Source organism: Engystomops pustulosus, chromosome 6 (assembly GCF_040894005.1).
Source record: "Engystomops pustulosus chromosome 6, aEngPut4.maternal, whole genome shotgun sequence".
Classification (NCBI taxonomy): Eukaryota; Metazoa; Chordata; class Amphibia; order Anura; family Leptodactylidae; genus Engystomops; species Engystomops pustulosus.
Genome location: NC_092416.1, coordinates 4,652,277 through 4,673,599, shown reverse-complemented (window position 1 = coordinate 4,673,599; position 21,323 = coordinate 4,652,277). Strand labels below are relative to the sequence as shown.

At 45.5% G+C, this 21,323-nt stretch overlaps 2 protein-coding genes across 2 annotated transcripts in view; both read right to left on the bottom strand.

The window, feature by feature from the left end:
- LOC140065291 (urokinase plasminogen activator surface receptor-like) overlaps nucleotides 1-3,981 on the bottom strand; it is a 28,849-nt gene extending 24,868 nt beyond the window's left edge. The window contains exon 1 of the mRNA XM_072112885.1: nucleotides 3,850-3,981. Coding sequence (XP_071968986.1) covers nucleotides 3,850-3,898 — 49 coding nt within the window. The 5' untranslated portion in view covers nucleotides 3,899-3,981. The remainder of the gene's footprint in view (nucleotides 1-3,849) is intronic.
- Nucleotides 3,982-9,541: 5,560 nt separating this feature from the next.
- Nucleotides 9,542-21,323, bottom strand: part of LOC140066238 (urokinase plasminogen activator surface receptor-like) — a 32,479-nt gene continuing 20,697 nt past the window's right edge. Inside the window, exons 3-7 of the mRNA XM_072113801.1 lie at nucleotides 15,533-15,700; nucleotides 15,327-15,461; nucleotides 15,106-15,249; nucleotides 14,662-14,793; nucleotides 9,542-10,591 (exon numbers count right to left, since the gene is read on the bottom strand). Coding sequence (XP_071969902.1) covers nucleotides 10,359-10,591; nucleotides 14,662-14,793; nucleotides 15,106-15,249; nucleotides 15,327-15,461; nucleotides 15,533-15,700 — 812 coding nt within the window. The 3' untranslated portion in view covers nucleotides 9,542-10,358. The remainder of the gene's footprint in view (nucleotides 10,592-14,661; nucleotides 14,794-15,105; nucleotides 15,250-15,326; nucleotides 15,462-15,532; nucleotides 15,701-21,323) is intronic.

Here is a 21,323-nt window from a genome sequence, read left to right as displayed (position 1 = left end):
ATACAGGATAGGAGTAGTAGTGTGCTGTGCCCATATATACAGGATAGGAGTAGTAGTACTGCTATCCTGTATATACAGGATAGGAGTAGTAGTACTGTGCTGTGCCCATATATACAGGATAGGAGTAGTAGTACTGTGCTGTGCCCATATATACAGGATAGGAGTAGTAGTACTGTGCTGTGCCCATATATACAGGATAGGAGTAGTAGTACTGTGCTGTGTCCATATATACAGGATAGGAGGAGTAGTACTGTGCTGTGCCCATATATACAGGATAGGAGTAGTAGTACTGTGCTGTGCCCATATATACAGAATAGGAGTAGTAGTACTGTGCTGTGTCCATATATACAGGATAGGAGTAGTAGTACTGTGCTGTGCCCATTTATACAGGATAGGAGTAGTAGTACTGTGCTGTGCCCATATATACAGGATAGGAGCAGTAGTAGTGTGCTGTGCCCATATATACAGCATAGGAGTAGTAGTACTGCTATCCTGTATATACAGGATAGGAGTAGTAGTACTGTGCTGTGCCCATATATACAGGATAGGAGTAGTAGTACTGTGCTGTGACCATATATACAGGATAGGAGGAGTAGTACTGTGCTGTGCCAATATATACAGGATAGGAGTAGTAGTACTGTGCTGTGCCCATATATACAGGATAGGAGTAGTAGTACTGTGCTGTGCCCATATATACAGGATAGGAGTAGTAGTACTGTGCTGTGCCCATATATACAGGATAGGAGTAGTAGTACTGTGCACTGCCCGTATATACAGGATAGGAGTAGTAGTACTGTGCTGTCTCCATATATACAGGATAGGAGTAGTGGTACTGTGCTGTGCCCATATATACAGGATAGGAGTAGTAGTACTGTGCTGTACCTATATATACAGGATAGGAGTAGTAGTACTGTGCTGTGCCCATATATACAGGATAGGAGTAGTAGTACTGTGCTGTACCTATATATACAGGATAGGAGTAGTAGTACTGTGCTGTGCCCATATATACAGGATAGGAGTAGTAGTACTGTGCTGTGCCCATATATACAGGATAGGAGTAGTAGTAGTGTGGTGTGCCCATATATACAGGATAGGAGTAGTGGTACTGTGCTGTGCCCATATATACAGGATAGGAGTAGTAGTACTGTGCTGTGCCCATATATACAGGATAGGAGTAGTAGTAGTGTGCTGTGCCCATATATACAGGATAGGAGTAGTAGTACTGCTATCCTGTATATACAGGATAGGAGTAGTAGTACTGTGCTGTGCCCATATATACAGGATAGGAGTAGTAGTACTGTGCTGTGCCCATATATACAGGATAGGAGGAGTAGTACTGTGCTGTGCCCATATATACAGGATAGGAGTAGTAGTACTGTGCTGTGCCCATATATACAGGATAGGAGTAGTAGTACTGTGCTGTGCCCATATATACAGGATAGGAGTAGTAGTACTGTGCTGTGCCCATATATACAGGATAGGAGTAGTAGTACTGTGCTGTGCCCATATATACAGGATAGGAGTAGTAGTGTGCTGTGCCCATATATACAGGATAGGAGTAGTAGTACTGCTATCCTGTATATACAGGATAGGAGTAGTAGTACTGTGCTGTGCCCATATATACAGGATAGGAGTAGTAGTACTGTGCTGTGCCCATATATACAGGATAGGAGTAGTAGTACTGTGCTGTGCCCATATATACAGGATAGGAGTAGTAGTGTGCTGTGCCCATATATACAGGATAGGAGTAGTAGTACTGCTATCCTGTATATACAGGATAGGAGTAGTAGTACTGTGCTGTGCCCATATATACAGGATAGGAGGAGTAGTACTGTGCTGTGCCCATATATACAGGATAGGAGTAGTAGTAGTGTGCTGTGCCCATATATACAGGATAGGAGTAGTAGTACTGCTATCCTGTATATACAGGATAGGAGTAGTAGTACTGTGCTGTGCCCATATATACAGGATAGGAGTAGTAGTACTGTGCTGTCCCCATATATACAGGATAGGAGGAGTAGTAGTACTGTGCACATATATACAGGATAGGAGTAGTAGTACTGTGCTGTGCCCATATATACAGGATAGGAGTAGTAGTACTGTGCTGTGCCCATATATACAGGATAGGAGTAGTAGTACTGTGCTGTGCCCATATATACAGGATAGGAGTAGTAGTACTGTGCTGTGCCCATATATACAGGATAGGAGTAGTAGTACTGTGCTGTGCCCATATATACAGGATAGGAGTAGTAGTACTGTGCTGTGTCCATATATACAGGATAGGAGTAGTAGTACTGTGCTGTGTCCATATATACAGGATAGGAGTAGTAGTACTGTGCTGTGCTCATATATACAGGATAGGAGTAGTAGTACTGTGCTGTACCCATATATACAGGATAGGAGTAGTAGTACTGTGCTGTGCTCATATATACAGGATAGGAGTAGTAGTACTGTGCTGTGCCCATATATACAGGATAGGAGTAGTAGTACTGTGCTGTGCTCATATATACAGGATAGGAGTAGTAGTACTGTGCTGTGCTCATATATACAGGATAGGAGTAGTAGTACTGTGCTGTGCCCATATATACAGGATAGGAGTAGTAGTACTGTACTGTGCCCATATATACAGGATAGGAGTAGTAGTACTGTGCTGTGCCCATATATACAGGATAGGAGTAGTAGTACTGTGCTGTGTCCATATATACAGGATAGGAGTAGTAGTACTGTGCTGTGCCCATATATACAGGATAGGAGTAGTAGTACTGTGCTGTGTCCATATATACAGGATATGAGTAGTAGTGCTGTGCTGTACCCATATATACAGGATAGGAGTAGTAGTACTGTGCTGTGCCCATATATACAGGATAGGAGTAGTAGTACTGTGCTGTGCCCATATATACAGGATAGGAGTAGTAGTACAGTGCTGTGCCCATGTATACAGGATAGGAGTAGTAGTACTGTGCTGTGCCCAGATATACAGGATAGGAGTAGTAGTACTGTGCTTTGTCTATATATACAGGATAGGAGTAGTAGTACTGTGCTGTACCCATATATACAGGACAGGAGTAGTAGTACAGTGCTGTGTCCATATATACAGGATAGGAGTAGTAGTACTGTGCTGTGCCCAGATATACAGGATAGGAGTAGTAGTACTGTGCTTTGTCTATATATACAGGATAGGAGTAGTAGTACTGTGCTGTACCCATATATACAGGATAGGAGTAGTAGTACTGTGCTGTGCCCATATATACAGGATAGGAGTAGTAGTACTGTGCTGTGCCCATATATACAGGATAGGAGTAGTAGTACAGTGCTGTGCCCATATATACAGGATAGGAGTAGTAGTACTGTGCTGTGTCCATATATACAGGATAGGAGTAGTAGTACTGTGCTGTGTCCATATATACAGGATAGGAGTAGTAGTACTGTGCTGTGTCCATATATACAGGATAGGAGTAGTAGTACTGTGCTGTCTCCATATATACAGGATAGGAGTAGTAGTACAGTGCTGTGCCCATATATACAGGATAGGAGTAGTAGTACTGTGCTGTGCCCATATATGCAGGATAGGAGTAGTAGTACAGTGCTGTGCCCATATATACAGGATAGGAGTAGTAGTACTGTGCTGTGCTCCTATATACAGGATAGGAGTAGTAGTACTGTGCTGTGTCCATATATACAGGATAGGAGTAGTAGTACTGTGCTGTACACAGCTCTGCTACATCACGGTGGCTGAATACATAAACATTGATATGTGACCCAGCGGACACCTCTCACCCTGTGATTATAGCATTGCCCGCTGCATTATGTGTGACACCCCAGGTACTTACCCCCGGGTCGTGCACTTACCTTGTGAGATGTAGAGGCAGAGTAGTAATAGTGTCCATCCCTCAGCCATGGTGACCCCGGCCCTCTCCCCCGCTGGCCGCTGTTGGACCTCTGTGGGGGTCCTCTGTCCTCTCCTGTGGCTCAGCTGCGAGGACTCTGTGAGGACATAGCTGAGAACTGGTTTGGTGATGAGGAAGGACACACCTGCTGCAGGAGCTTCTCCCTCCCCTGCACAAAAATGTGACAAAAAACTGAATTTTACAACATTGACCTATAGAAAAGGCGACACCCAAATACTAAATACCTGGACCCATGAGTCATGTGACGTCCGCACTGCTCCATCCATCAACGTCACCAATCACTTACCGCAGCAGAACTAGTAGTTATTAATGGTTGTAGGAAACTTGTCACAGTACAGGGATAATACACACAGTGATGTCACAGTACAGGGATAATACACACAGTGATGTCACAGTACAGAGATAATACACACAGTGATGTCACAGTACAGAGATAATACACACAGTGATGTCACAGTACAGGGATAATACACACAGTGATGTCACAGTACAGAGATAATACACACAGTGATGTCACAGTACAGGGATAATACACACAGTGATGTCACAGCACAGGGATAATACACACAGTGATGTCACAGTACAGGGATAATACACACAGTGATGTCACAGTACAGAGATAATACACACAGTGATGTCACAGTACAGGGATAATACACACAGTGATGTCACAGTACAGAGATAATACACACAGTGATGTCACAGTACAGGGATAATACACACAGTGATGTCACAGCACAGGGATAATACACACAGTGATGTCACAGTACAGAGATAATACACACAGTGATGTCACAGTACAGAGATAATACACACAGTGATGTCACAGTACATGGATAATACACACAGTGATGTCACAGCACAGGGATAATACACACAGGGATGTCACAGTACAAGGATAATACACACAGTGATGTCACAGTACAGAGATAATACACACAGTGATGTCACAGTACAGGGATAATACACACAGTGATGTCACAGTACAGGGATAATACACACAGTGATGTCACAGTACAGAGATAATACACACAGTGATGTCACAGTACAGGGATAATACACACAGTGATGTCACAGTACAGGGATAATACACAGTGATGTCACAGTACAGAGATAATACACACAGTGATGTCACAGTACAGGCATAATACACACAGTGATGTCACAGTACAGGGATAATACACACAGCGATGTCACAGTACAGGGATAATACACACAGTGATGTCACAGTACAGGGATAATACACACAGTGATGTCACAGTACAGGGATAATACACACAGTGATGTCACAGTATAGAGATAATACACACAGTGATGTCACAGTACAGGGATAATACACACAGTGATGTCACAGTACAGGGATAATACACACAGTGATGTCACAGTACAGGGATAATACACACAGTGATGTCACAGTACAGAGATAATACACACAGTGATGTCACAGTACAGAGATAATACACACAGTGATGTCACAGTACAGGGATAATACACAGTGATGTCACAGTACAGGGATAATACACACAGTGATGTCACAGTACAGGGATAATACACACAGCGATGTCACAGTACAGAGATAATACACACAGTGATGTCACAGTACAGAGATAATACACACAGTGATGTCACAGTACAGGATAATACACACAGTGATGTCACAGTACAGGGATTATACACACAGTGATGTCACAGTACAGGGATAATACACACAGTGATGTCACAGTACAGGGATGATACACACAGTGATGTCACAGTACAGAGATAATACACACAGTGATGTCACAGTACAGAGATAATACACACAGTGATGTCACAGTACAGGATAATACACACAGTGATGTCACAGTACAGGGATAATACACACAGTGATGTCACAGTACAGGGATAATACACACAGCGATGTCACACAGTACAGAGATAATACACACAGTGATGTCACAGTACAGAGATAATACACACAGTGATGTCACAGTACAGGGATAATACACACAGTGATGTCACAGTACAGAGATAATACACACAGTGATGTCACAGTACAGGATAATACACACAGTGATGTCACAGTACAGGGATAATACACACAGTGATGTCACAGTACAGGGATAATACACACAATGATGTCACAGTACAGGGATAATACACACAGTGATGTCACAGTACAGGGATAATACACACAGTGATGTCACAGTACAGGGGATAATACACACAGTGATGTCACAGTACAGAGATAATACACACAGCGATGTCACAGTACAGGGATAATACACACAGTGATGTCACAGTACAGGGATAATACACACAGCGATGTCACAGTACAGGGATAATACACATAGTGATGTCACAGTACAGGGATAATACACACAGTGATGTCACAGTTCAGGGATAATACACACAGCGATGTCACAGTACAGGGATAATACACATAGTGATGTCACAGTACAGGGATAATACACACAGTGATGTCACAGTACAGGGGATAATACACACAGTGATGTCACAGTACAGAGATAATACACACAGTGATGTCACAGTACAGGGATAATACACACAGTGATGTCACAGTACAGGGATAATACACACAGCGATGTCACACAGTACAGGGATAATACACACAGTGATGTCACAGTACAGAGATAATACACACAGTGATGTCACAGTACAGGGATAATACACACAGTGATGTCACAGTACAGGGATAATACACACAGTGATGTCACAGCACAGAGATAATACACACAGTGATGTCACAGTACAGGGATAATACACACAGTGATGTCACAGTACAGGGATAATACACACAGTGATGTCACTGTATTCCCGAATCCTGAATTTGTTTAGACATTTTGTGGAAATAAACTAACAATACAAAGTAATATTTTCTCCAAAATAGTATAGAAAAACAAATATTTTTGTATAACAAAATGAAAATTTGATTTCCTGTTTTGAAAATTTCCTTTATTAAATGTTGTGTGTTCTCTGCCCGACCCTGGAGTGTCTATAACTAATGATACATTGTAACGGCGCCATTAGAAAATACAACAGGAGGCACAAAAAACAAGCCCTGAAGTATCTGCCTCCATACAGAAGAGAAATAAGTGAATGGCAGGTCTGTGCCTCCACCGCTGGTTATTAAGGGTTAAACTGATGATTTGGAAAGGGAAAGTAACATTTGTGATTAGCATCCGGCCCGAGACCTCTGTGTCCTGGAGGTCACCGGGAATCATGGGAGGACGGAGTCATTATCTTTACACCCGGAGGAACCTCACAGAGACTTGTGGCTGGGACCTGCAGGAGCCCCCCACCAGTACTGGACGGAGGGGACGTGAGGGTCTGAGGAACTGCTGGAGGTGACCACTAGAGGTCGTCTTCTGCTGGACCTTCGTCACGTCTATTATCTGGTTATGTTCATAACCCATAACCTGGGGTGCACTGGAGGAGCATCTGGTGGCCCCCGGGTCCAGACCCTACAGCAGCGGCCAAGACGTCCTCCCCCAGGAGCATGTTGTGGCTCCTGCAGACATCTCATAGACCTTTGTTCTTCTCTTATCATCTTCACTTCCCCTGATCTGTATTTTGACTCCTTCAGCCCCAGACTTTTATTTTCCTGTTTTGTAAACTTCTATAGACGTCGTCGTCACAGTACAAAGGTTCCTTTGTATCCAGGACACCCTCCACTTCCAGCACCACGGTTCAGCAACTCTACATAAGTCACTAGACAAGGGAGGGGGACCGGGTATGGCGGGTCTCTACTCATGAATGGCCGGACGAGGCTCTGACATCTGAGTCATCAACTCGGACTTGGTTGATGGTTGGAAGCTGAAGACGGAGAGCAATGAATTGGGCCCCCACTACTTCAGGGATGAGGGGGTCATGGAGCCCCAACCACCATGGACGAGGCTTTGTGAGGGATGTCTAGAAGAACCAATTTCATGATTCAATTAGGACCAATGGATCATTCCAAATTTGGTCAAAAGTTTATCAAAAAATATTAAGTAACTTCAGGTGGGTGTAGAATTACCCAGACGTAGAAGTCTTAGCGCGCCCCACTAGGTGTCACATTTGGAGAGGTGTCACATTTGGAGAGACCAGGACTATAAATACCAGTCGGGGGATGGGTACAGGTTCTGTTTTGGCACCGGGAGCTCCTGTTACACCTCCACCTCATTTTATACTCTCACCACTCCCAAACCTTGGCCCGCGTCCTCAGGACCAGCCTTGATTTAGGACCATCTACAGACGTTCAGCCCGGCAGCTCAATGTCAGGAATGCTCATAATTGCTCTGAAGTTTTTGGTGTGTCCAGCTGAAGACAAAAAATATACCTGATCTTCTGGTTCACAGACTTCAAAAATATTTCTGGTATTTGGTGAGGGGAACTTTATGTTATTGACTACACTTGACCATATATCAGGAAACACTCAGGTGTCATTAGTCGTGATGGGATCTATCATCTACCGATAGTCTGGTGTGAGTGTTGGCCGGAAAAGAACTGGTCACGCTGTTGATAACCCTGTCTGATTTTTTGTTCTCCGTGAAGTTTTTGGCCGGAGCTTTTCCGTCTTTCCTTAATCTGCTGAAATCTTTGGTCAACCAGGACTTCTTGACCGTCATAGGTCTGAGGAGACACATGAATGTACTTTGGGTTATTATTGCAGTAGACATTGTGCGTTTTTAGAGTTTCGGCACACCCTGGCCACCTCCCTGGACCTCCCACTCATTTCATATTGACTCTTTTTGAAATCCTCTCCCACTTTTCTACACTCGTGACATCCGTCAGTTTGCATTTTTCAGATAGTTTTAGCTTGAACCTGTTAATGTATGTATGGGAAGGGTGGACCTCCGCAATGCAGAGGCTTGTGCACAACCTGATACTCCACCAAGATCCTAAAGGTTGGAGTCTGCTGTGACTCATGACCTTAAAAGGTCTTGTTGGTTGCACTTTATTTGGTTGACCAACCACGGACTTATTGGATCAACCATCAGTTCTTTGTGCGTGGTAGACCTTCCTGGAACCTGAGTAAAGCCAAATGGGTCACAAGATACTGGAGGTCTCCAGAAGTTGCGAGAGGTGGCAGTCTTGCTCTTGACAAGCGAAGAATACAAAAATGTTTTGGTCTTTAAGACCCTAAACAAGCTTTCATGTAGGGGTTAGAGGTTCATGAAGAGCCTTCATGTTCTACCATGACCTATGAAGGTTGTCAATGTGATGTCATGATACTGGACCCTACCGGCACCTGACAACACCCTCCGGACCTCGGCTACTCTTCTGGTCTTTGGCAGAGATTCCCGTAGGGTGAATTCTTCTGTATATTTCCCATAATGAAGAAGACCGTGAAGATTTCTAACCTTTGACATCTAAAATTTTGCCTTAAAGTTTGAGGCTTATTTTGTGCCGACCCATGAACCATCTCCCATAATGATGATGACATCAGCTCCACGACGAAATGAACTTTCAAGAAAACGAACCCTTGAGGCCTCGTCTTGGAGGCATTTTCTGGCAGAAACGTCTAATTATCTCTAGAAGTGACAAGAACATGGAGACGGCGGTGACTCACGGCGAGGACTCTCCCCGACACATCCTGTACCACACACAAACGAGTCACTCAATGATCCGAGAAATACAGAAAGTGGAAGTTTATTATGAAATAAATTAAGGACTCGAGGGTCCACAAGGCACAATGATTGGATTTACAGGCAATGAGGAGGAGTTTGCTTCAAGACCGACCATTGTTGTTAGGAACCAGGAGGAGGCAGCGTGGATGGGAAGACCACCCAGAAGACGTGGGCCACCACATCAGTCCATTGTCTCCAGAGTAACATACTCCATACTATGTATTATATAGATTATTCCGATCCTTCCCAATGGTGAGGAAACGACCCAACATCTCATGTGTACGGTGGTGACATCGATGTAAAGAAGGCACTAATATGGGGGCTGAGGGTGATACTGTTATGGGGCACTGTGGTGGTTGGACTGTATTGGGGCACTGTGGCTGGTACTGCACTGGGGATCGGTGGCTTGTACTATTATGGGGGACCATGAATGGAGCTGTATTAGAACTTGATGGCTGGTAGTTATATGGGGAACCATGGCTGGTCCTGTATTGGGGCTCAATGGCTGGTGCAGTATTGGGGCTCAGTGGCTGATACTATTATGGGGGACCATGGCTGGTGCAGTATTGGTGCTCAGTCGCTGGCGTTGTTACCAGACCATGTGCTTTGCACTGTATGAAGGACCCTGCTCTTCATGGATCCTGTACGGTTTTTGGATGGCCCACTACGAATCTTTGGTGTCGGGCACCTGGACATGGGGCGGGTGTGTGGTGCCTCCTGGACAGAGGTGCCCCATAATGATATTACATGTGGACCCCATCCCCTTAGTCCTCTGTAGACTCCAGATCTTCGAGGTCTTGTAGTTTATGGCTCGTCGTCCGCATCCTCTTGGGTTTGATCACAGCAGTGTCCGTAGCCCCCCGATGAGCCCCAGGAGAGCGCCCCCCATCAGGCTCCGGTGCACGGTGCTGGAGCCCGATTTGAAGTAAGAGCTGACGACTCCGGTGTTACACAGATTGCCCTGGCAGCAGTACAACTTCTGGCTGGCCTGCAGGGAGAGGGAAGCCGAAAGACCCCAACACACGTCCCCCGAGACACAGCCGCGCATCAGAGTGTTCCCCCGAGGAAATCCTAAGGAGACAATCACACAAAAGAGATTACATCACAGAACGTGTCCAGGAAGTGGGGGTCACATATGTATGATGTCACAGTAACCAGGAAGTGGGGGTGACATATGTATGATGTCACAGTAACCAGGAAGTGGGGGTCACTTACGTATGATGTCACAGGAAGTGGGGGTTACACATTTATGATGTCACAGTAACCAGGAAGTGGGGAGCACATACGTATGATGTCACAGTAACCAGGAAGTGGGGGTCACATATGTATGATGTCACAGTAACCAGGAAGTGGGGATCACTTACGTATGATGTCACAGGAAGTGGGGGTTACACATTTATGATGTCACAGTAACCAGGAAGTGGGGGTCACATATGTATGATGTCACAGTAACCAGAAAGTGGGGGTCACATACGTATGATGTCACAGTAACCAGGAAGTAGGGGTCACATATGTATAATGTCACAGTAACCAGGAACTGGGGGTCACATACGTATGATGTCAGAGTAATAACAAGCCCCAAAGCAAATAGCGAAGGGGCTGAGGACTGTAGGGGGTGGTTTCATGCCTTCTGGTAGGCTGGTGGGGCTTGCCCCTTTACTCCTCCCGTGTGAGGTCACAGGAGGTGGTGTTTGGGGGCGGGTAAGGACCCGCTCGGTGGTTTTATAAAGTCCGAGAGCACATGGGGGGGCCTCTTTCCTTCTGCCCCCTGGACCGAAGAGGCGAGAAGTCTCCCTCCCACCCTGCCCTCAGAATTATTTCTTTTCAGCTTTTCTTTCCTTGGTTCTGGCTGTTTCCTTCTGTTTTCCTACAGTTGTCACAGCGAAGGCGGAAGTTACACAGGCCCTAAGGCGCTGGAAGATGCCCACATGCCGGTGCAGGGCCGCAGCCGCCATTTCGGGCGAAGTTGGTTCTCAAGATTTTGAAGATGCCAAGCGGGCCTAGCAAGTTGGGAAATGTTTTAATTTATAACGTTATTTAATAATTTATCTTAGTTGTTAGTAAACGCTGTGGCCTTCCCACATTACCCAAACATTTAGTTTCCCGGTCTGTTGATGGGTGGTTAGTCTAGGTACACAGTCAAGTACCAGACGGTTGGGTGGTTAGTCTAGGTACACGGTCAAGTACCAGACGGTTGGGTGGTTAGTCTAGGTACACGGTCAAGTACCAGACGGTTGGGTGGTTAGTCTAGGTACACGGTCAAGTACCAGACAGCTGGGTGGTTAGTCTAGGTACACGGTCAAGTACCAGACGGATGGGTGGTTAGTCTAGGTACACGGTCAAGTACCAGACGGTTGGGTGGTTAGTCTAGGTACACGGTCAAGTACCAGACGGTTGGGTGGTTAGTCTAGGTACACGGTCAAGTACCAGACGGTTGGGTGGTTAGTCAAGGTACGGGGTAAAGTACCAGACGGTTGGGTGGTTAGTCTAGGTACACGGTCAAGTACCAGACGGTTGGGTGGTTAGTCTAGGTACACGGTCAAGTACCAGACGGATGGGTGGTTAGTCTAGGTACACGGTCAAGTACCAGACGGATGGGTGGTTAGTCTAGGTACAGGGTCAAGTACCAGACGGTTGGGTGGTTAGTCTAGGTACACGGTCAAGTACCAGACGGTTAGGTGGTTAGTCTAGGTACACGGTCAAGTACCAGACGGTTGGGTGGTTAGTCTAGGTACATGGTCAAGTACCAGACGGTTGGGTGGTTAGTCTAGGTACACGGTCAAGTACCAGAAGGATGGGTGGTTAGTATAGGTACACGGTCAAGTACCAGATGGTTGGGTGGTTAGTCTAGGTACACGGTCAAGTACCTGACGGTTGGGTGGTTAGTCTAGGTACACGGTCAAGTACCAGACGGTTGGGTGGTTAGTCTAGGTACACGGTCAAGTACCAGACGGTTGGGTGGTTAGTCTAGGTACACGGTCAAGTACCAGACAGTTGGGTGGTTAGTCTAGGTACAGGGTCAAGTACCAGAAGGTTGGGTGGTTAGTCTAGGTACACGGTCAAGTACCAGACGGTTGGGTGGTTAGTCTAGGTACAGGGTCAAGTACCAGATGGTTGGGTGGTTAGTCTAGGTACACGGTCAAGTACCAGACGGTTGGGTGGTTAGTCTAGGTACAGGGTCAAGTACCAGAAGGTTGGGTGGTTAGTCTAGGTACACGGTCAAGTACCAGACGGTTGGGTGGTTAGTCTAGGTACAGGGTCAAGTACCAGATGGTTGGGTGGTTAGTCTAGGTACAGGGTCAAGTACCAGACGGTTGGGTGGTTAGTCTAGGTACAGGGTCAAGTACCAGACGGTTGGGTGGTTAGTCTAGGTACACGGTCAAGTACCAGACGGTTGGGTGGTTAGTCTAGGTACAGGGTCAAGTACCAGACGGTTGGGTGGTTAGTCTAGGTACATGGTCAAGTACCAGACACTTGGGTGGTTAGTCTAGGTACAGGGTCAAGTACCAGACGGATGGGTGGTTAGTCTAGGTACACGGTCAAGTACCAGACGGTTGGGTGGTTAGTCTAGGTACATGGTCAAGTACCAGACACTTGGGTGGTTAGTCTAGGTACAGGGTCAAGTACCAGGTGGCTGGGTGGTTAGTCTAGGTACACGGTCAAGTACCAGACGGTTGGGTGGTTAGTCTAGGTACACAGTCAAGTACCAGACACTTGGGTGGTTAGTCTAGGTACAGGGTCAAGTACCAGACGGTTGGATGGTTAGTCTAGGTACAGGGTCAAGTACCAGACGGTTGGGTGGTTAGTCTAGGTACAGGGTCAAGTACCAGACGGTTGGGTGGTTAGTCTAGGTACACAGTCAAGTACCAGACGGTTGGGTGGTTAGTCTAGGTACAGGGTCAAGTACCAGACGGTTGGGTGGTTAGTCTAGGTACAGGGTCAAGTACCAGACGGTTGGGTGGTTAGTCTAGGTACAGGGTCAAGTACCAGACGGTTGGGTGGTTAGTCTAGGTACAGGGTCAAGTACCAGACGGTTGGGTGGTTAGTCTAGGTACAGGGTCAAGTACCAGATGGTTGGGTGGTTAGTCTAGGTACACGGTCAAGTACCAGACGGTTGGGTGGTTAGTCTAGGTACACGGTCAAGTACCAGACAGTTGGGTGGTTAGTCTAGGTACACGGTCAAGTACCAGACGGTTGGGTGGTTAGTCTAGGTACATGGTCAAGTACCAGACACTTGGGTGGTTAGTCTAGGTACAGGGTCAAGTACCAGACGGATGGGTGGTTAGTCTAAGTACCGGGTCAAGTACCAGACAGTTGGGTGGTTAGTCTAGGTACAGGGTCAAGTACCAGACGGTTGGGTGGTTAGTCTAGGTACAGGGTCAAGTACCAGACGGATGGAAGGTTTATCAAAGTACAAGGTCAAGTACCAAACGGTTGGATGGTTTATCAAGGTACAGGGGCAAGTACCAAATTTAAGGTTTGGGTTTGTTAATCCCTGCAGTCCCAGGAAGTGGGGGGTCACATACGTATGATGTTACAGTAACCAGGAAGTGGGGGTTACACATATATGATGTCACAGTAACCAGGAAGTGGGGGTCACACACGTATGATGTCACAGTAACCAGGAAGTGTGGGTCACATATGTATGATGTCACAGTAACCAGGAAGTGGGGGTCACATATGTATGATGTCACAATAACCAGGAAGTAGGGGTCACATACGTATGATATCACACGAAGTGGGGGTCACACACGTATGATGTCACAATAACCAGGAAGTGGGGGCTACACATGTTTGATGTCACAGTAACCAGGAAGTGGGGGCTACACATGTATGATGTCACAGTAACCAGGAAGTGGGGGGTCACATACGTATGATGTCACAGTAACCAGGAAGTGGGGGTCACATAGTTATGATGTCACAGTAACCAGGAAGTGGGGGTCACATACGTATGATGTCACAGTAACCAGGAAGTGGGGGCCACATACGTATGATGTCACAGTAACCAGGAAGTGGGAGGGTCACATAGGTATGATGTCACAGTAACCAGGAAGTGGGGGTCACATATGTATGATGTCACAGTATCCAGGAAGTAGGGGCAGTGGGGCCTACATTAGTATGACCTGGTAACGCAGTATTACCTACTACATCCAGGCAGCTGGTCATGTTTCCGGTACAGGCCACGGTGGATGTGATGGGGGTGCGACACTCCCCTTTGCCGGTCTCGTTGCAGGCGTAGCACTGGATGCCGTTAGGCGACTCATCCACGGTCACTGTTGGGGAGGATATACATATATATATATATATTATAAAGACGGCCTAATCTGGGGATGTCCTGCACCCTGTCCGGGGGCAAATTCAAAGTCTCACACTCAAATTTTTCCCTACCCTCAAATTGCAATGCTCCATAGCCCCTCCCCCCGTCTCTGAGTGATTGCTGTAGTATTCAACCAGAAGCCTGAATCAGCTTTCACCCAGTGCAGAGGAGAGTGGCTGTGGAGCAGTACAGGTCAGACAGCACAGAGCACAGCAGTGTGAGGATTTGGCCACTGTACAGATCATACAATGCGTTGTCCTGCTGTTACCTGGTCGCACGCCCTGGTTGCAGTTGTTGGACCCGCAGCAGGACACCTGGGAGTACACCCTGGGGCTGCCGGTGTTATACTCCAGCCGCCGGCCGCACAGGTTGCCCGTGCCGCAGCCCTTATACACCACGTTTGAGCTGGAGCCTGTGGACATAGGAGGGGGGTTAGTACATGCTGTATGCCGGGGGTCCTGCCGGGGATATTGGGGGCGTTACACTCACCGTTCACATAGAGGGTCTGGATGGTCATACAGCGGTCCTGGACCCCCGCACAGCGCAGAGACGTCAGGTTAGCGGCACAGGACACGTTGTTGCCCTCACAGGCCTGACACCAGAGGCCCGAGACCGGGACCCGAGCTGCAGAGAGAGACCCCATCAAACTCCGCACCCAGACCCCCCCCCAACCAAGAGACCACCCTAATACTTACCGTAATATGTGCCCTTATTACACATGTCTGTAATACAACACTGAGAACTGATGTACGACTTCCTGAAGCCCAGATCCAAGTACACGGACTCATTACACACCAGACCTTGTGAGCAACCCTTATATGTCCACTCCGAGACACTGTCCGGCTGTCCACCCTGCCCCGCCTCTGCAAAGCAGTATTATAGCAGTTATATTCTTGTACATAGGGGGCAGTATTATAGTAGTTATATTCCTGTACATAGGGGGCAGTATTATAGTAGTTATATTCCTGTACATAGGGACATTATTATAGTAGTTATATTCTTGTACATAGGGGGCAGTATTATAGTAGTTATATTCCTGTACATAGGGGGCAGTATTATAGCAGTTATATTCTTGTACATAGGGGGCAGTATTATAGTAGTTATATTCCTGTACATAGGGGGCAGTATTATAGTAGTTATATTCCTGTACATAGGGGCAGTATTATAGTAGTTATATTCCTGTACACAGGGGGCAGTATTATAGTAGTTATATTCCTGTACATAGGGGCAGTATTATAGTAGTTATATTCCTGTACATAGGGGGCAGTATTATAGTAGTTATATTCCTGTACATAGGGGGCAGTATTATAGTAGTTATATTCCTGTACATAGGGGGCAGTATTATAGTAGTTATATTCCTGTACATAGGGGGCAGTATTATAGTAGTTATATTCCTGTACATAGGGGGCAGTATTATAGTAGTTATATTCCTGTACATAGGGGGCAGTATTATAGTAGTTATATTCCTGTACATAGGGAGCAGTATTATAGTAGTTATATTCCTGTACATAGGGGGCAGTATTATAGTAGTTATATTCCTGTACATAGGGGCCAGTATTATAGTAGTTATATTCTTGTACATAGGGGGCAGTATTATAGTAGTTATATTCTTGTACATAGGGGGCAGTATTATAGTAGTTATATTCCTGTACATAGGGGGCAGTATTATAGTAGTTATATTCTTGTACATAGGGGGCAGTATTATAGTAGTTATATTCTTGTACACAGGGGGCAGTATTATAGTAGTTATATTCTTGTACATAGGGGGCAGTATTATAGTAGTTATATTCCTGTACATAGGAGGCAGTATTATAGTAGTTATATTCCTGTACATAGGGGGCAGTATTATAGTAGTTATATTCCTGTACATAGGGGCAGTATTATAGTAGTTATATTCCTGTACATAGGGGGCAGTATTATAGTAGTTATATTCTTGTACATAGGAGGCAGTATTATAGTAGTTATATTCTTGTACATAGGGGGGCAGTATTATAGTAGTTATATTCTTGTACATAGGAGGCAGTATTATAGTAGTTATATTCTTGTACATAGGAGGCAGTATTATAGTAGTTATATTCTTGTACATAGGGAGCAGTATTATAGTAGTTATATTCTTGTACATAGGGGGCAGTATTATAGTAGTTATAGTCTTGTACATAGGGGGCAGTATTATAGTAGTTATATTCTTGTACATAGGAGGCAGTATTATAGTAGTTATATTCTTGTACATAGGGGGCAGTATTATAGTAGTTATATTCTTGTACATAGGAGGCAGTATTATAGTAGTTATATTCCTGTACACAGGGGGCAGTATTATAGTAGTTATATTCCTGTACATAGGGGGCAGTATTATAGTAGTTATATTCCTGTACATAGGGGGCAGTATTATAGTAGTTATATTCCTGTACATAGGAGGCAGTATTATAGTAGTTATGTTCTTGTACATAGGAGGCAGTATTATAGTAGTTATATTCTTGTACATAGGGGGCAGTATTATAGTAGTTATATTCTTGTACATAGGGGGCAGTATTATAGTAGTTATATTCTTGTACATAGGGGGCAGTATTATAGCAGTTATATTCCTGTACATAGGAGGCAGTATTATAGTAGTTATATTCCTGTACATAGGAGGCAGTATTATAGTAGTTATATTCCTGTACATTGGGGGCAGTATTATAGTAGTTATATTCCTGTACATAGGGGGCAGTATTATAGTAGTTATATTCCTGTACATAGGAGGCAGAATTATAGTAGTTATATTCCTGTACATAGGGGGCAGTATTATAGTAGTTATATTCCTGTACATAGGGGGCAGTATTAGAGTAGTTATATTCTTGTACATAGGGGGCAGTATTATAGTAGTTATATTCCTGTACATAGGGGGCAGTATTATAGTAGTTATATTCTTGTACATAGGGGGCAATTTTTATTAGTAAAAAACAAACATAAATACAGAAATACTTTTTCCATCAAAATAAATCATACATATTCATAAAAATGAAATGTATATTAAATATAACTTAAGAGTCCATTTTGGCTGAAAGGGAAACAAAGAAAAAACAGAAAAAAAACAAAAACAAATGCATCCACATTATATAATCGGACATATTTCAGTCTAGATGGATGTTCCTCCAGAGTGTTATATTCTCCCCCTTTTTCCTGACCTCTAATGACCGGATCCACCTGAGCTCGGACATTATGAGACTTATGGCCTTATTATGATGGAATGGCTCGCTATGTATGGACACTCTGGTTCTCATGTGCCAGTGATAGTACTTGATGACCTGGATCACTATGTACATGGTCTCCCGGTCGATGTTACTTACAGTAGGTGTCACACCATAGAGGATCTCTGGGTACCTGAGGGACTGCAGTGATGGGATTCTTAGCTTGTTGGAAATGTCCTGCCAGATGTTCCGTCCACCCCAGCACTGAGAGATAAAATGGACCATAGTCTCCTCTGTCTGACACCCGAGGGGACACATACGATCAGTCACACTTAGGAACTTTAGATTTCCCCTGACAAACAGTTTCCCCTGTAATGAGAGCCAGGCGATGTCACAGAACTTATAGGGCAGCCTCCGACCATTCATAAACCTCAAACTGTCCTTTAGGGTGGTGGTTGGACAGTCTGGAAGTGCCAGCTGCAGAGAGTAGAAGGTCCTACAGACTCTGGAGTACAGATCTTTCCTGGTCTTACTTTCAATAAAAGACTTGTCTATCCCCCATTTCCTTAAACACCTTAGACCATACTCCAGATACTGGGGGAGGAAGCCAGGAGTCCATCGCCCCCTCTTGAGACTGCCGCCTCGCACCCAAGACTCTGCAAAAGGCAATATCCAGTCCCTGACACTACTTACCCACAGGAGATCATTATTTGAGTCCAGGCTTCCAAAATTTACTTTCAGAAACATGGAGTCAAAAAAGACCCTTGGATTTAACATATCCAGTCCACCCTCTCTCCTCTGCAGGTAGGTGATCCCTCTTTTTACTGGGTTCAACCTGTTCCCCCATAAAAGCTGGAAGAACAGGCTAAAGAGCCTAGCGGAGAAAGATTCTGGCAAAGGAAAGACAACAGAGACGTAGAGGAAGACAGGGACCAGGTAAGTCTTCAGCAGAGTAACCCTTTCTCTATAGGTCAGCCTCCAGTTCTTCCATCGCTGAACCTTTACATTTCCGGCTTCCAACTTTTTCTCCCAATTTAGTATGGAATTATCTTCCCTCCCAAATTTCACCCCAAGGATCTTAATATGGGTGGAGGCCTTGGCGAACTGTGGCAGATCAAAGCCAGGAGCAGTATCCAATGTCCAGAAAGCCTGACTCTTCTCTAGGTTAACCATAGACCCAGAGGCCTCTGAGTAACTTCTGATGGCTGCAGATAACATCTCCACCTCACGAGGTTCAGATATCACCACAGTCACATCATCCGCGTAGGCAACAACATCCAGGGGCAAGCAATGGGGGACCGGCACCCCCCGAAAATCACACCGCTGCAGTGATCTCAGGAACGGATCGATAGCGAACACATACAGCAGTGGACTCAGGGGGCAGCCCTGTCGCACCCCCGCCTCTACCCTGAAAGTGTCCCCCTGCCAACCATTGATGAGAGGAAAGCTCTTCGCCTCTCTGTACAAAGTCCTGAGCCAATCCACAAATTCTCCCGGAATACCGTACTTTGATAAAGTGGCCCATAGATAATCGTGGTCAACCCTGTCAAAGGCTTTAGCCTGGTCCAGACCTACAACATATCTCCCACACCTCAGAGCTTTACATCTCTCAAACATCTCTCTTATCGAGATGACTGCTCCAGAGATGTTCCGCCCTTTTACTGTGCCGTACTGAGAGCCTGCCAACAGTGCCGGGGACAAACAGACTAATCTAGAAAACAGGATTTTTGCCAAAATCTTCCTGTCAACATTCAAGAGGGCGATCGGCCTCCAGTTCTTGATGTCACTAGGCTCTTTCCCTTTGGACAGCAGGATTAACGATGAGACTCTCATGGATGGAGGCATCAGGTGATTTTCTAGACAATTTCTGTAAACATCCACAAGGATTGGAGCCAAGAGGTCTCTGAACTTCTTATAAAATTCTGCTGTAATACCATCAGGACCTGGTGCCTTCTTCAGATTTAACTTATCAATAGCCTCTTTTATCTCCTCCACCGTTATTTCTGCTGTCAAAGGAGAAAAATCCAAATCTCTAGTATCAGGGCCTGGAGTTGCCTCCAAGAATTGGGTCACTTTTTCCTTATCCAAAGCTTTCTTCTGAAACAAGTCAGTATAGTAAGATCTCACCACCCCCAGGATTCCCTCCCGAGACTCTTGTAAGACACCCTGGGAGTCAGTGAGACCTGCGATCAGTTTCTTCTCCACACGCTCCCGGCAATTCTCAAATGGATCCGGTGCCCCTCGGGTTCCATAGTCCCTTTCCACTACCAGGGAGGTGTACCTACTGTACTGATACTGCCTTATCTCAGATTTCAGCCGGTCAATCCTTTGTTGGTCATCCCCACCCGCCGAATAGAGTGACTCCAATTCTTTACGCAGTCTCAGATACTGGCTGTACTTACTTCTCCCCTTCTTAATTGACAGTCTCTGCAAGAGGGACCGGATCTCCTCCTTGACGTCCTCCCACCAGTCGGCCATGTTATTATAAAAATCTACTCTGTCCAGTTGATGCTGAAAGAAAGAGTAAATGTATTCCTGGACAGAATCATCATCTAACAGACTAGAATTTAGTCTCCACAGCCCTCTACCAACATCAGGATACTTAGAGGCACCCAAACAAAAATATAAAGCTGAGTGATCGGAGTATGGGACCGTTCTTTCCCTTCTTTCTCCAATGGCTTCAGTAGGACTTACCAGAGCTAGATCTATCCTGCTGCTGCGTCCTGCACAGGTGTAAGTGAACTTGGGACTCCTACCACCCTCTACAAAAACATCGGACAGGCCAGCCTGCTGAATAATACTATTTAGGACTTTACAGTCCCTGGTAAGGGGCCTACTGTTCCTGTCCCTGGTGGTAGTGGTGGCATTAAAGTCCCCAGCCATGATGACAGGAATTGATGTGAACAGATAAGGCTTTACATCATTAAAAAGCTGAGTCCTTTCGGTCACTGTCTGTGGGCCATAGATGTTAATGAGCCGGAGTCTTCTACCTCTGATGGTGACCTCTAGCAGCAGGCACCGTCCCATCGATATCTCGGTGAGTCTGTGGACGGTGACATCATGGGTGTTAAACAAGATGGAGACTCCGGCATAAGGCTCCACAGCCAGCGACCAAAAGGACGGACCAGACTGCCAATCTCTCTCCGCCTCTCGTATGAGACCCAAGGTGTTTAATCGGGTCTCCTGTAAGAAGAACACATCGGCCTTGAGATACTTTAGATGATCATACACAACATGCCTGGTCCTTCTAGCTCTAATGCTATTCACATTACTGGTGACCACAGTAAGATGGAAGTGCGCCATCATAAAAAGAAATAGA